This window comes from Triticum aestivum, chromosome 7B (genome assembly GCF_018294505.1).
Source record: "Triticum aestivum cultivar Chinese Spring chromosome 7B, IWGSC CS RefSeq v2.1, whole genome shotgun sequence".
Taxonomy (NCBI): Eukaryota; Viridiplantae; Streptophyta; class Magnoliopsida; order Poales; family Poaceae; genus Triticum; species Triticum aestivum.
In genome coordinates, this window is record NC_057813.1 from 656,059,246 (window position 1) to 656,071,055 (window position 11,810).

The 11,810-nt window shown below is 45.7% G+C and overlaps 1 protein-coding gene across 1 annotated transcript; it reads left to right on the plus strand.

Annotated features, from left to right (window-relative positions):
• The first annotated feature begins 6,864 nt into the window (after nt 1–6,864).
• LOC123157220 (probable allantoate deiminase) lies at nt 6,865–11,557 on the plus strand. Its single transcript, XM_044575474.1, has 11 exons — nt 6,865–7,203; nt 7,298–7,386; nt 8,297–8,400; nt 8,475–8,559; nt 8,665–8,781; nt 9,537–9,646; nt 9,734–9,839; nt 9,924–10,010; nt 10,584–10,823; nt 10,904–11,029; nt 11,117–11,557. Exons 1-11 carry the CDS (start codon nt 7,095–7,097, stop codon nt 11,429–11,431), a joined length of 1,488 nt encoding a protein of 495 aa, XP_044431409.1. The 5' UTR covers nt 6,865–7,094; the 3' UTR covers nt 11,432–11,557.
• The last annotated feature ends 253 nt before the right edge of the window (nt 11,558–11,810 follow it).

The window sequence follows — 11,810 nt, forward strand, 5'->3', positions numbered from 1 at the left end:
AGAGGGTCACGGCAAAAACTGGACGAACTTCGTGTACAAACTGGACAATCTCTTTCGGAGTATCAGGGTTTCGGACGAGAACTCATCAGTTACACGGGCACTTCTGTTTTTCAGTCATTTACCAATTTGTTCAGAGAACTAAATGACCGTGAAAAAATAAATCACAGCAAAACGAACTCTGAAAAGAAACTATATAAAGCAATAAATAGCAGAAAATAAATAATGCAGAAAAGAAAAAAACTATATAAAGCAAAAATATTCACAAAGAAACTAAATATAGCAAAAAAAACTACTCAGAAATAAATAGAAGAAAAAAATAAAGAAGAAAAGAAAAACTATATAAAAAATTACTCAAAAATAAATAGAAGAAAGTAAATAATGCAGAAAAGAAAAAAATTATATAAAGCAAAAATATTCACAAAGAAACTAAATACAGCAAAAAAACTACTCAGAAATAAATAGAAGAAAAAAAAGCAGAAAAGAAAAAACTATATAAAAATTTACTCAAAAATAAATAGAAGAAAATAAATAATGCAGAAAAGAAAAAAATTATATAAAAAATTGTTGGGGCGTTGTCCGGTGGGCCTGCCAGACCTAGGGTGTGCAAATTCAGGCCTAAAAGGGCCAGCAGGCTCACAGGGCAGCGCGCCCTAGTTAGACCCAGAAGCCTGCTATATAGAGGAGTTCGAAAGGGCAGCCGCGGCTGGGTTTATAAACCAGTGCGGCTGCATTTCGCTCGGTGAGGTGGGACTAAAAATAGCGCCGGTGCGGGTGGGAGCGCACGACCATTAGTACCGGTTGGTGGCTCCAACCGGTACTAATGCGTTGCCCTTTAGTACCGGTTGGAGCCACCAACCGGTATTAAAGGCCCTCGTTTCCCGCCGCTTGGGCTGGCCAAAATTGGCCTTTAGTACCGGTTTGTGGCTCCAACCGGTACTAAAGGCCCCTCCTATATATATGGCACTTACGAAAATTCAGTTATCGTCGACCACTTCGTTCCACTTCTCTCGTGCGACATCGATCTCCGATGCCGACGCTGCCGCGCCGCCGTGCCGTCGCCCTCGCCGCCCTCGATTGCCGCCTCCGCCGAACGGCGTCGCCGTCCCCGCCGCCCGTCGTCGTCCTCCCCGTCGTCGCCGCGTGCCCCCGCCGCACGTCGTCGCCGCCGCCCCCGCCGCCCGTATGCCCGCTCGATCGTAGTACCCACACACACACATACACACACACATACACACATGCATACACACACGCATACACATACACACACACACTACACGTACACACATGTACGTACACACACACACACATTTTTTACTTATTTTCTGTTTTCTATTGTTTGGATGAATTAATTAATATAACTAGTTTATTTTTAGAATGTTAGAAATGTTAATGTTAGATGAATTAGAACTAGTTTATTTTTAGTAAGAAAATTTATAGGTATATGAGATTATTTCAACTAATTAAAATTTAGGTATATGAGATTATTTGAATTAATATAACTAGTTTATTTTTAGTAAATGTTTAGTTGAACTAGTTGAATTAATATTACTAGTTTATTTTTAGAAAATGCTTATTTGAACTAGTTGAATTAATATAACTAGTTTATTTTTAGTAAATGCTTAGTTGAACCAGTTGAATTAATGGAACTAGTTTATTTTTAGCAAGAAAATTTAGGTATATGAGATTATTTGAACTAATTAAAATTTAGGTATATGAGATTATTTGAATTAATATAACTAGTTTATTTTTAGTAAATGCTTAGTTGAACTAGTTGAATTAATAGAACTAGTTTATTTTTAGCAAGAAAATTTAGGTATATGAGATTATTTGAACTAATTAAAATTTAGGTATATGAGATTATTTGAATTAATATAACTAGTTTATTTTTAGTAAATGCTTAGTTGAATTAATAGAAGTAGTTGAATTAATTGAATTAGTAAGTGTTTAATGTTTCGCCTACATGAACATATAGGAAATGTTGTGTGACGACGGAAAAAATTTCATTATGTGCGAATATTGTGAAGACCAGCACGGCCAGTGCGACAGAAATTTCCTTGTTGATGATAGGCGATTCAGCATCAAGCTGGATGAGACCTTCGAATTCGATATAGTAAGTCACAACGACAAGTCTTTTTCGTAATTAAGCATGACTTATATATGCTTCATTTGCCTGACTTATCATTTTTAATTTTCACTATTCTACTAGCGCATCCCCTGCCATGCAAGAATTTTTGTCTTGGATAAGATAGGTTTCAATGATGTGGAAACTATGGAGGTAAAGAGAGTTTACCTAAAAACTGAGTATGGTTATACTTTCAACGTCAAAGTATACAATGCACACACTTACACCTATTTTGAATGCAAAACTTGGCAAGTACTATGCAAGGCTTATGCATTTGAGCCTGGTATGGTTATCACCTTTGATATTCGTCCGGAAGATGATATTGAAGGTAATAGAGACATATGGGTCGATGTGCAGACGCCTCCAGTTCTACCATTATGTGAGTTCTTCTCAACTATATTTTTGTCTTTGATATTGCTTATTCAAAAATAATTGACAACTAATTTCTATTGACAGCTTATTTCCATTCAAGCAAACATGTCCGACGCTTGGTAGACAGGACCTACTACTGTTCCGGAGCTGAACTAAACTGCGAGGAGATAAGTCATTATGTTTCATGGCTTGAGGATCTTCATACTGTCAAGACAAATTTTCTTCCTGCACTTAAAAATGTTAGTACTCAAAACGTGCGACCAATAGTGATGGTATTGAACTACGGTCACATCTATTTAGGAATGATGGTAAGATTTTTACTATTTGTCCTCAGTGCATCTTTTGCATACATAATTTTTTTTGCTAAACTTTCATTGCTAAGTATATTAATTAAGTACTATACGATGTTCTTCAACAGGGACTCCCGATGACAGTTATGCCTCAGGGGATCATAGACTAAAGGTCGCATGTCAATTGTTAGCTTACTGCCAAAATATCCTACATTGCACATGAATGCATTCAGGATTTCTAGAAGCGATAAATGCTTAATAGTGAAAGATTGGAGGAAAATTGTTAACAATCGCAGAGAAGTACTAGGGGGCAGCAATGAGAAGCGCAACCCACGATTAGGAGACAGGTTCATCTGCATGCTCCAGTATGATGAATCAGGAGAGCTATACATGTTCTATGCTATTTTATCAGAGAGAGAGTAGCAGGAGTGATTTAGCTAGTTCATGCTGCTCTTAGTACTTGTCCTTTCATGTCCGTGTTCTTCGTTCTGAACTTAATCTCAAAAAGTGATTTGCTTTTATGGTGTTATATATGAACGCTTATACTATCATGACAATCATGTTGAACTCGATGATATTTTTGCTTCTGGTACAAGTGAATGTTTCTTCTTTAAGCTACTGTTGGTGGTGATTAGATAGCGGTAATGACTATGATGATTAAATGGTGATAATGACGACTACGATGATTTTTAGCTAGCTAGCTAGAGTATATATATATATACTCATGTTGATGATATGATGCAAGAGTTTTTATATTAATATGATGATGATGATGAGTTATTATATCATTTAATGAAAGAAACCAAAGATTAGTTTCAGCTGGATGGATCCTACCTAAGTGATCAAGTATATATATGCCATATCCATATATATTATACTTGATCACCTAATTAGGTGATCAAGTATAATATGGATATGGCATATACTTGATAACTTAGCTAGCTAGATCCAAATGCATCCAGTCGAAACTAATCCGCGGTACTTTCACCTAATGATTTAACAACTCACTGTAATGTAAAACAATCACTAAATTAAATTGAAAACACAAAATTAAAGGAAAAATTAAAAAAAAACACCCAAACATTTAATACCGGTTGGTGTTACCAACCGGTACTAAAGCCCTACACGCACCCGGGCCTGGCTCGTGCCACGTGTTTGCACTTTAGCGCCGGTTCGTGATGAACCGATACTAAAGGGGGGGGGCCTTTAGTCCCCACTCTTTAGTGCCGGTTGGCGAACCGGCACTAAAGACCGATTCTGCACTAGTGGATGGATACATACTCTGCTTTGAGAACTTTGAATATATACTCTGCTCAATGCAGAGCCAGAAACTGAATATAGAGGGGGCCAAGACATGTCATATAATGTTAGAGGGGACCAAATCTCCTAAACATAGCTAATTTTGTCTGCCAAATGGAGGATTAGGAGTACATATATGTGTACTTATGAGAGCATAGGGGAGGCCAAGGCCCCTGCCAGCACCCCTGCCTCCGCCACTGACTCTGCTTTGCTCTTCTCTGAATATATAGAGTGAAGAATGTGGATGAGAAAATCATGAATAGCAGAGTGTGCCAGTCCACAACATGTAATGTGGCAACTCACACATTGGCCTGGTGAAATGAGTTGCCATGTACTGCATTCAAATGTGTTGTGCAATCACAGAACAGTATGGCAACGAAGTGAGTACATGGTACATACAAAACTGCCATCACTCTACATATGACATGGCAACTGTCATACTTGATTTACAGAATTAGTTGCCACTTAGAAGGATAATTGATTCAGAAACACAACTATCACTCTCTAAGTTTGGATCTCATAAACGGCCATTATCCTACGCAGGGCATGGCAAGTGACATAGTTGATTCAGAAAATTAGTTGCCATCAATGAGGATAGTTGTGGATAAAAAGAAGTGTGTTGAAATTGCCATGACTGCCATGATCCTACACATTGAAATGCACCTACCTAGATCTATGGTTCATACACAACTATCATACCCCTCAATTCAAACAGCAACATTGCCCTAAAACACTGAAGATCGTAGCCTTCGAGACAAATCACACCTAACGAATTAGAAACGGAATCGCTCACGAATGTAGTTGTGGGAATCTAATTGCCACCCGGGCGAGCCTCACCGGCTTAAGTATCACCGCGACGGCGACGGGGCTGCGCAATGCCGCCGTAACATAGCACACGCATGACTCCCCCGCCGACGGGGACGCCGGAGCAGCCGCGAATCCGCCTGAATCTCGAGGGCAGGGGGAAGGGCTCAAGAGAAATGAGACCAGGGAGGAAAGGGGAAGAGGAAGATGGAGAGTACAGAAGCTTCGACAACCTTAGCTTCTCACTGTGGCAGCTCCGGCGACGACGCTCTGGTTCGGCGAACACCAGCAATGGCCGCGAATGCCATCGACTCTTCCGCCGCCGCCGCCTCTTCCTCTCGCCTTCTCCTTCAATCGAGCAGAACTGCCAGTGGAAGATTGGTTGGGGAGAAATGAATGCAAGGGGAGAGACCGCAGATGCATTGAGGGGGGAATTGCAAGTTGAGGGAGACGGCGACAGAAGTCGTGCGCCACACCGTGCGGGCGCGATGACAGTTCCACCACACGCCCCGACTAGCAACTGCTGACGGCCGACGGAGAAACGCGTGCAGGCGAACTGAGGAAGACACCGCACAACACACTTGTCCTACATGGCAACCAAAAACTGCCTCATCGCGCCAAGATGCGTGCAAGTTTGAATCGACGGTGGTCCAGTCGTGTGGGCGGGTTGGAGAAGTGCCACACGTGCGGGCGTTAGTCTTTTCGTTTTTCTTTAGGGTCACCACCACACTTTATTTAATAACATCAATAACATCTGGTACAAACAATATATCTGGAGTCGTGGATAACCAAATATAAATAACGGCCCCCAGCTAAAGAAACCGAGGCCCTAGCAAGATCATTTGATTTGAAGTTAGATTTTCTTGCTTCATGGATTACTTAAGCACCGGCGGAGCTATGTGTATAGCTGGGGGCTGTGCCCCCCCCCCCCCCCCCCCCCCCCCCAAGCCTGGGATCTTCTGTGAAGATCTTTTTCTATGATGTCATAGATTGAAAAAAATAGGGAGTTTTGCCTCTTCATAAACCCATATTTTGTCATTGCCCCCCCCCCCCCCCCCCCCCCCCCCAATGATCCTGTGCAAGCTCCGCCACTGTACTTAAGAGTTAAGAAACTTGAAACTGCAGCATTCTGGACACCCCTTCATTTGCGTCGACACACACACCGGTTGTGGGGGATCCAGGAAGATCGCTCTGTCGGAAACCCGTGATCGGCTTGAGTTGTGCTGCGAGACGTAACCCGTTTCCACGTTCCTTCGCTGATCCCAAGCCTCTAGCTAGCTTTTCTCCAGAAACCAACAGAAAAACACCGCTCACTTTTCATTTCACGGACGTGGAAGCAGAGGTGAGCTCGCGGCTCGGGCGATCGAGCGAGTGACCGTGCCCTGGTCGATGGATGGCACGCACGAGCCAACGGGAGCCCGAGCGGCGGGGCCACGAAAGCGGGCGCCTGGCGGTCACTCGACGCTACCCCGGCGCCGGCGGGGCCCTTGGGTTCCTAGTTGGAGGCTCGCTGGATTCCAGATTCTTTCAGCTCACCACTAGCCTGCCGCCGGCGCGACCAGTGCCTCATTTTTAACCACGAGATTCTCTGGACCACAGCTTTTATCCATCTCGGATCCTTTTTTCAGCGAAAAGATTAGGTAATAGCCAGTGGCCGACTGGCCGTCGCTTTCCCGATTTGTCTCGTCCGTGCATGCACCATGCAGTCACGCAGATGCGCCTGCCCTGAATCTGCCTGTGCGAGCAGCCAACCGCCCGATCTGACGACGCACAGACGGCGTGGTGGGGGCGGTGAATCCCGGAGGATCACCCGGTTGGATCCCGTGATCCGCTGGAGTTGTGTTGCGAGACGGAAGGTGGTTGCCTGACACGTTCCGCCCGCCGCTGTTTCATTCCAGCCTCCTACGCCCCGCTTTTCTCCGGAAACCAACAAAAAGAGAGCGCTCGCTTTCCATTCCGTGGAAGCTGACCCTATGCATGCAGTGTAGTGCAGCGCGGAGGTGTGGCTGTGTCCCGTTCCGGTGGGTGGATGGCACGAGGCAACGCTAGCCCGAGCGGCGGGGCTACAAAGGCGGGATCATCGCGCCACAGCCACACCCCCTGTGCTGTGCTGTGCTGTGGGAGGAAAGGGACGAACCGCCAAGCCACCCCAACCGCAACCCACATAGGCCACACACGCACCAGCGGCGGGCAGGCGGCGGCTCATCATGGCTCCCTCCTCCACCTCCACCTCCACCTCGCCCCCCTCCGTCGTCGTCGTCCTCATCCTCCTCCTCTCCGCCGTCCCGGCCCGCCTCGCCTCGATCCCCGTCTCCGGTGCGTGACCCATTTAACATGCGCGCAGGCCGGACGCTTGTCCTCGGGATTAAACTGTTTCTCATCCATGGTTATTTTTGCCGAATCGAATCAGATGGACTGGAGCAGCTAGGAGGAGGAGAAGGCCTGCACCGGGAGATTCTCAGGGACGAGACGGTGCTGAGGCTCAAGGAACTCGGCAAGGTCAGATTCTCTCTCTGCCCATCCACTATGCCGCCGGCTCTTGGTCTTGGGTTGGGAATATTCAGACTACGTTCCTGATCCGCTTTTCCAGCTCCACATATTCAGAGCTCCTTGATCCACTTTTCTAGCCCCAGATACGAGAATCTTGTTTCATTCATTATCACTGCACTTTGACTCGTTACCTCCTCCTAATTAAGCTCCTATAGATACACAGAAGAAAATCTGGGCTTCCTTGGCTACGGTTATATCATCCGTTCCTGAATTCAGAAATAATTGTGCAGTACCACGCAACAGTGATCAGCTGTGCATATATTGCCTATGGCATTTTCTAAGCAACACGGCTTCTCTTGGCAGAAGACTGTGCAGCACACAACAGCCATAAACTGTGCAAATTGCACATGACTTGTCTTGGCACAAGATTGCGCAGTACGCAAAAGTGGTAAAACTGTGCGTATTGGATATGTCATTTTCTTAAGCAAGATGACTTCTCTTTGCACCAGAGGCCACCTCATACAACAAAAATACCAAAACCAGTTCAATTAATAACGTTGGTTATGTACTTTTTTCGGCAAGTAATTGGTTGGGTGTTAGCGCAGCAATCAAAACCTTTTTTTTTTCTTTGTCACGTTTCAATCGTCTTGTTCGATCGTGCTTCCCTAGCCATCTTACATAATCTTGTACATGCCCTGTTTTTTGGGAGAGATAACCTGAAGCAATGATGGTTTGCTCAATTTTCACTTTTTCTAGCTTGATTACTTTGCTGTATCCAATATGAGCAATTTCTGGTCTCCAAGACGTATTGGAGCGAGACTCTTGCTGCATCTTTTGTCTTACTGTTTGGCACCATAGCAGTTCAGCAAAGCAGGAGGCACGTAACTCACTCTAACACCGCGTTGATTGCATGATTCAGATATCTGATGGCGAAGGCTTCCTCGAAAGGACATTCCTGAGTCCCGCTTCCTTCAGAGCCACTGATGTCATTATCAGCTGGATGAAAGATGCTGGACTTGCGACGTAAGTCTGTTTGCATTTGCAGTCATTTTCTCACGCTTCCAACTTTAACTGACCAGTTCATGTTCATTATGAAGGTGGGTGGATCAAATGGGTAATATTCATGGTCGATTTGAACCGTCCAATTCAACAGAGAAGGCTTTATTGATTGGATCTCACATGGTGAGAACTATCAACTATCAACTCCTTGTTTCATGTTGTGATTCTTTTAGTTAACAAAGAGCTACCACTGACTAAAGCTGTCTTATATTTGAAATTAAAACACAGGATACTGTCATTGATGCTGGCATGTACGACGGAGCTTTGGGTATTATATGCGCAATCTCTGCTCTGAAGGTCTTGAGAGTCACTGGAAAACTTCAGAGGCTCACTAGACCAGTAGAGGTTAGATAATTTTCTAGTGTTTCCAGTTTAATGTTGCTGTTTTTTCAACTGAATTTTAATATTGATGTTACTATGCTATCAGCATAGTGTGCTTGTCTCACTGCAATCAGTGAGCTGGTTACGCGAGCCATTATCCTATTGCTCACAGGTGCACGATGACTCACATGCGTCTCACAAATACGACACCAATCTGCACTGAACTCGTCCTTGTCTTGTGTATTTAATTTCACTTCCTCAGAGTGCTTTAATATTGATTGTTCACTAGTTGCTTCCAGTCAGCATAATCCATGAGGATGTTTTTTTTCTTTATTTTACTAAATGACGTAGCAAAGTTTAAACTTTTAGCAGTGTCTGTTGCCTAATTGCTTCAGATCTAACTTTTGCGGTGCTGATTAGATAAGCAGGTGTGAGGTCTGCTGCCATTGTAATAAGATAACCAGACAAGCTACAAAGATAGATGTAGGCCAGAAGGAATCTAGTTTTATAGTGTTTCTCTAAACGTTTGTCCCTTTCCATGCTAATCTTGACGATAACATGTACCGTTGTATGTGTACGTGTACATGGCTAATGGATTGGCTTTCGTTATCTTAGCCGTTTTGTTATTCAGGATTCATAGCCTATTAGATGTCATGTGGTTTGACCCATCATGACATATGCTATTGCATTGTCTTTAGATCACAGATATGCATCATGAATGTCTGAATATGTCACTATGACAGAGCATGGTGCTCATTTTCTGCCTGGTTTTACCTCAGGTGATTGCATTCAGCGACGAGGAGGGCGTTAGATTTCAGACAACATTTCTGGGAAGCGCCGCTGTAGCTGGTATTCTACCTGAATCAATTTTGCAAGTATCTGACAAGAGGTTGCCCTTTCTGCATAAACCAACCGGACTACTTTTTGAAAACGGTTTGCTGATGCAGTCTCTGTATGTTGCATTCAACTTCTTCAGTGGCACTACCGTTCAAGAGGCTCTTCGGTTGAACTCCTTCGAGGCCACTGCTGCTGCTCTTGGTCAGGTCAAGTACAGCCCGGAGTCTGTCGGCAGCTATGTTGAGGTATAAAGGATTTGCATATCACTTTTGTGTAGTTGCTTACACTGAAGAAGTTCAGTTCTTACAATCTCTGTTTATGTACGGCAGGTTCACTTGGAACAAGGGCCTGTCCTGGAAGCCCTCCGATATCCCCTTGGCGTCGTAAAAGGGATCGCAGGGCAGACACGATTGAAGGTGCATTCTAGTTCTCTGCTATTTTTGTTCCGCTAGAAAGTAAACATCAACACTATCTTAAGACCAAAATATAATCAAATCAAAGCAAACTAAAATATGACCAAGTAGCATAGCACACTATGTAAAGACTAGCTTTTGCAAAACAATCAGGTTGCTATTTGAATACCAACTATTTCAAAATCATCAGCCAGCACCGCCTGTTATTAACGAGTAAACAATCATCAGCGGTCTTTTTTTTAATCGGTCAGCAGTCCTCTTGTTTGAGCAAATGATGCGAGCAGTCAACATGAAGCATTTAACTAACCCCTTGCTAGTTCGCTGCGACGGTATGAGCGTGTGCTATATTTATCAGATTAAGAATCACTCCTAGTGAACCGCTGAGATGACACGAGTATCGCCATCACCAAAGTTGCTATGTTTGATAAGAATTATTCAGCCCTCCTGCTCTCAGTGTGATTTTAGTACGACCAGTCTCAGATTCCTACAGCAACCACTGGCCCAAATCGACCCCTAGCTCTGTGGCCTTTGCTTCCTAAGTTCGAAATGCTTAGAAATTTTTGGCTGTTTGATTAGGTAATAGTAGACGGTTCCCAAGGGCATGCTGGGACGGTTCCAATGAAATTGCGCCGTGATCCGATGGTTGCAGCTGCAGAGCTGGTGGTGACACTGGAGGGCCTGTGCAAAGACCCGAGCAGATTCCTGACCTACGACGAGGAGTGCGGCTGCTTCACCGAGGAGTCCCTCGCCGGCCTCGTCTGCACCGTCGGCGAGCTGCTCACGTGGCCCAGCGCCAGCAATGTCATCCCAGGCCAGGTAAGCTCATCACCAGGTGCTTGTCATTGTCTATGTCCAGCATCGATCGAGTCGCCTCACCTGTCGACGCCGGTCACCAGGTGAACTTCACGGTGGACATACGCGCCATGGACGACCTGGTGCGGGAGACGATCGTGGCGAGCTTCTCGCGGATCGTCATGCAGCGGTGCGACCACCGGCTGGTCGACTGCGCCGTCGAGCACAAGGTAGCCTGAACTGCTGCTGAGGCATTTGACGGCGGCGCATGAGCTGAATCATTTAACGGCCGGTGGGATGTGTTTATGTGCTTGCAGCACTCGGCGGCGGCCACACCGTGCGACCCGGAGCTGACGGCCCAGCTGAAGCGTGCGACGCGGTCGGCGGTGTCGGCGATGGCGGCGCCCGGCGGCCACGCGGCGGTTGCCGGGGAGTCGACGCCGGTGCTGATGAGCGGCGCGGGGCACGACGCGATGGCGATGGCGCGGCTGACGCGGGTGGGGATGCTGTTCGTGCGGTGCCGCGGCGGGGTGAGCCACTCGCCGGAGGAGCACGTGGCGGAGGACGACGTGTGGGCCGCCGGGCTCGCGCTGCTCCGCTTCGTCGACCAGCACGCCGTGGCCGAGCTGTGAAATGTGAATGTGATTGGTCGGTTCGTGCCTCCGGATGTGTGTACATATGGATTGAACTGGGCCGGGCTGCCGTCCCATTGGGCCTCCCAGAAATAAACGGGTCTCTTCGCTGAGACTCTTTATTCACGAAACGGTGTGACCGGTCGTCGGTTTGGATGGAGAGCGCACGGTCCTTTGTCGACTGCATCGAAGCACTTTCTGAGCTCCCAAACATAGAAACGGCTTCAATAGAGTCTCAGAACTTGAGAATATAATCTCTAACACGGTCCTCAAACATGGAGAACCTGTCCTGCGATCAGTGGCGGAGCTTGGGCTGAATTTATGGAGGGGCAAATGGGCTGGAGGGGCAAGAAACATGCTTTTAGGTTGATTTTAACTC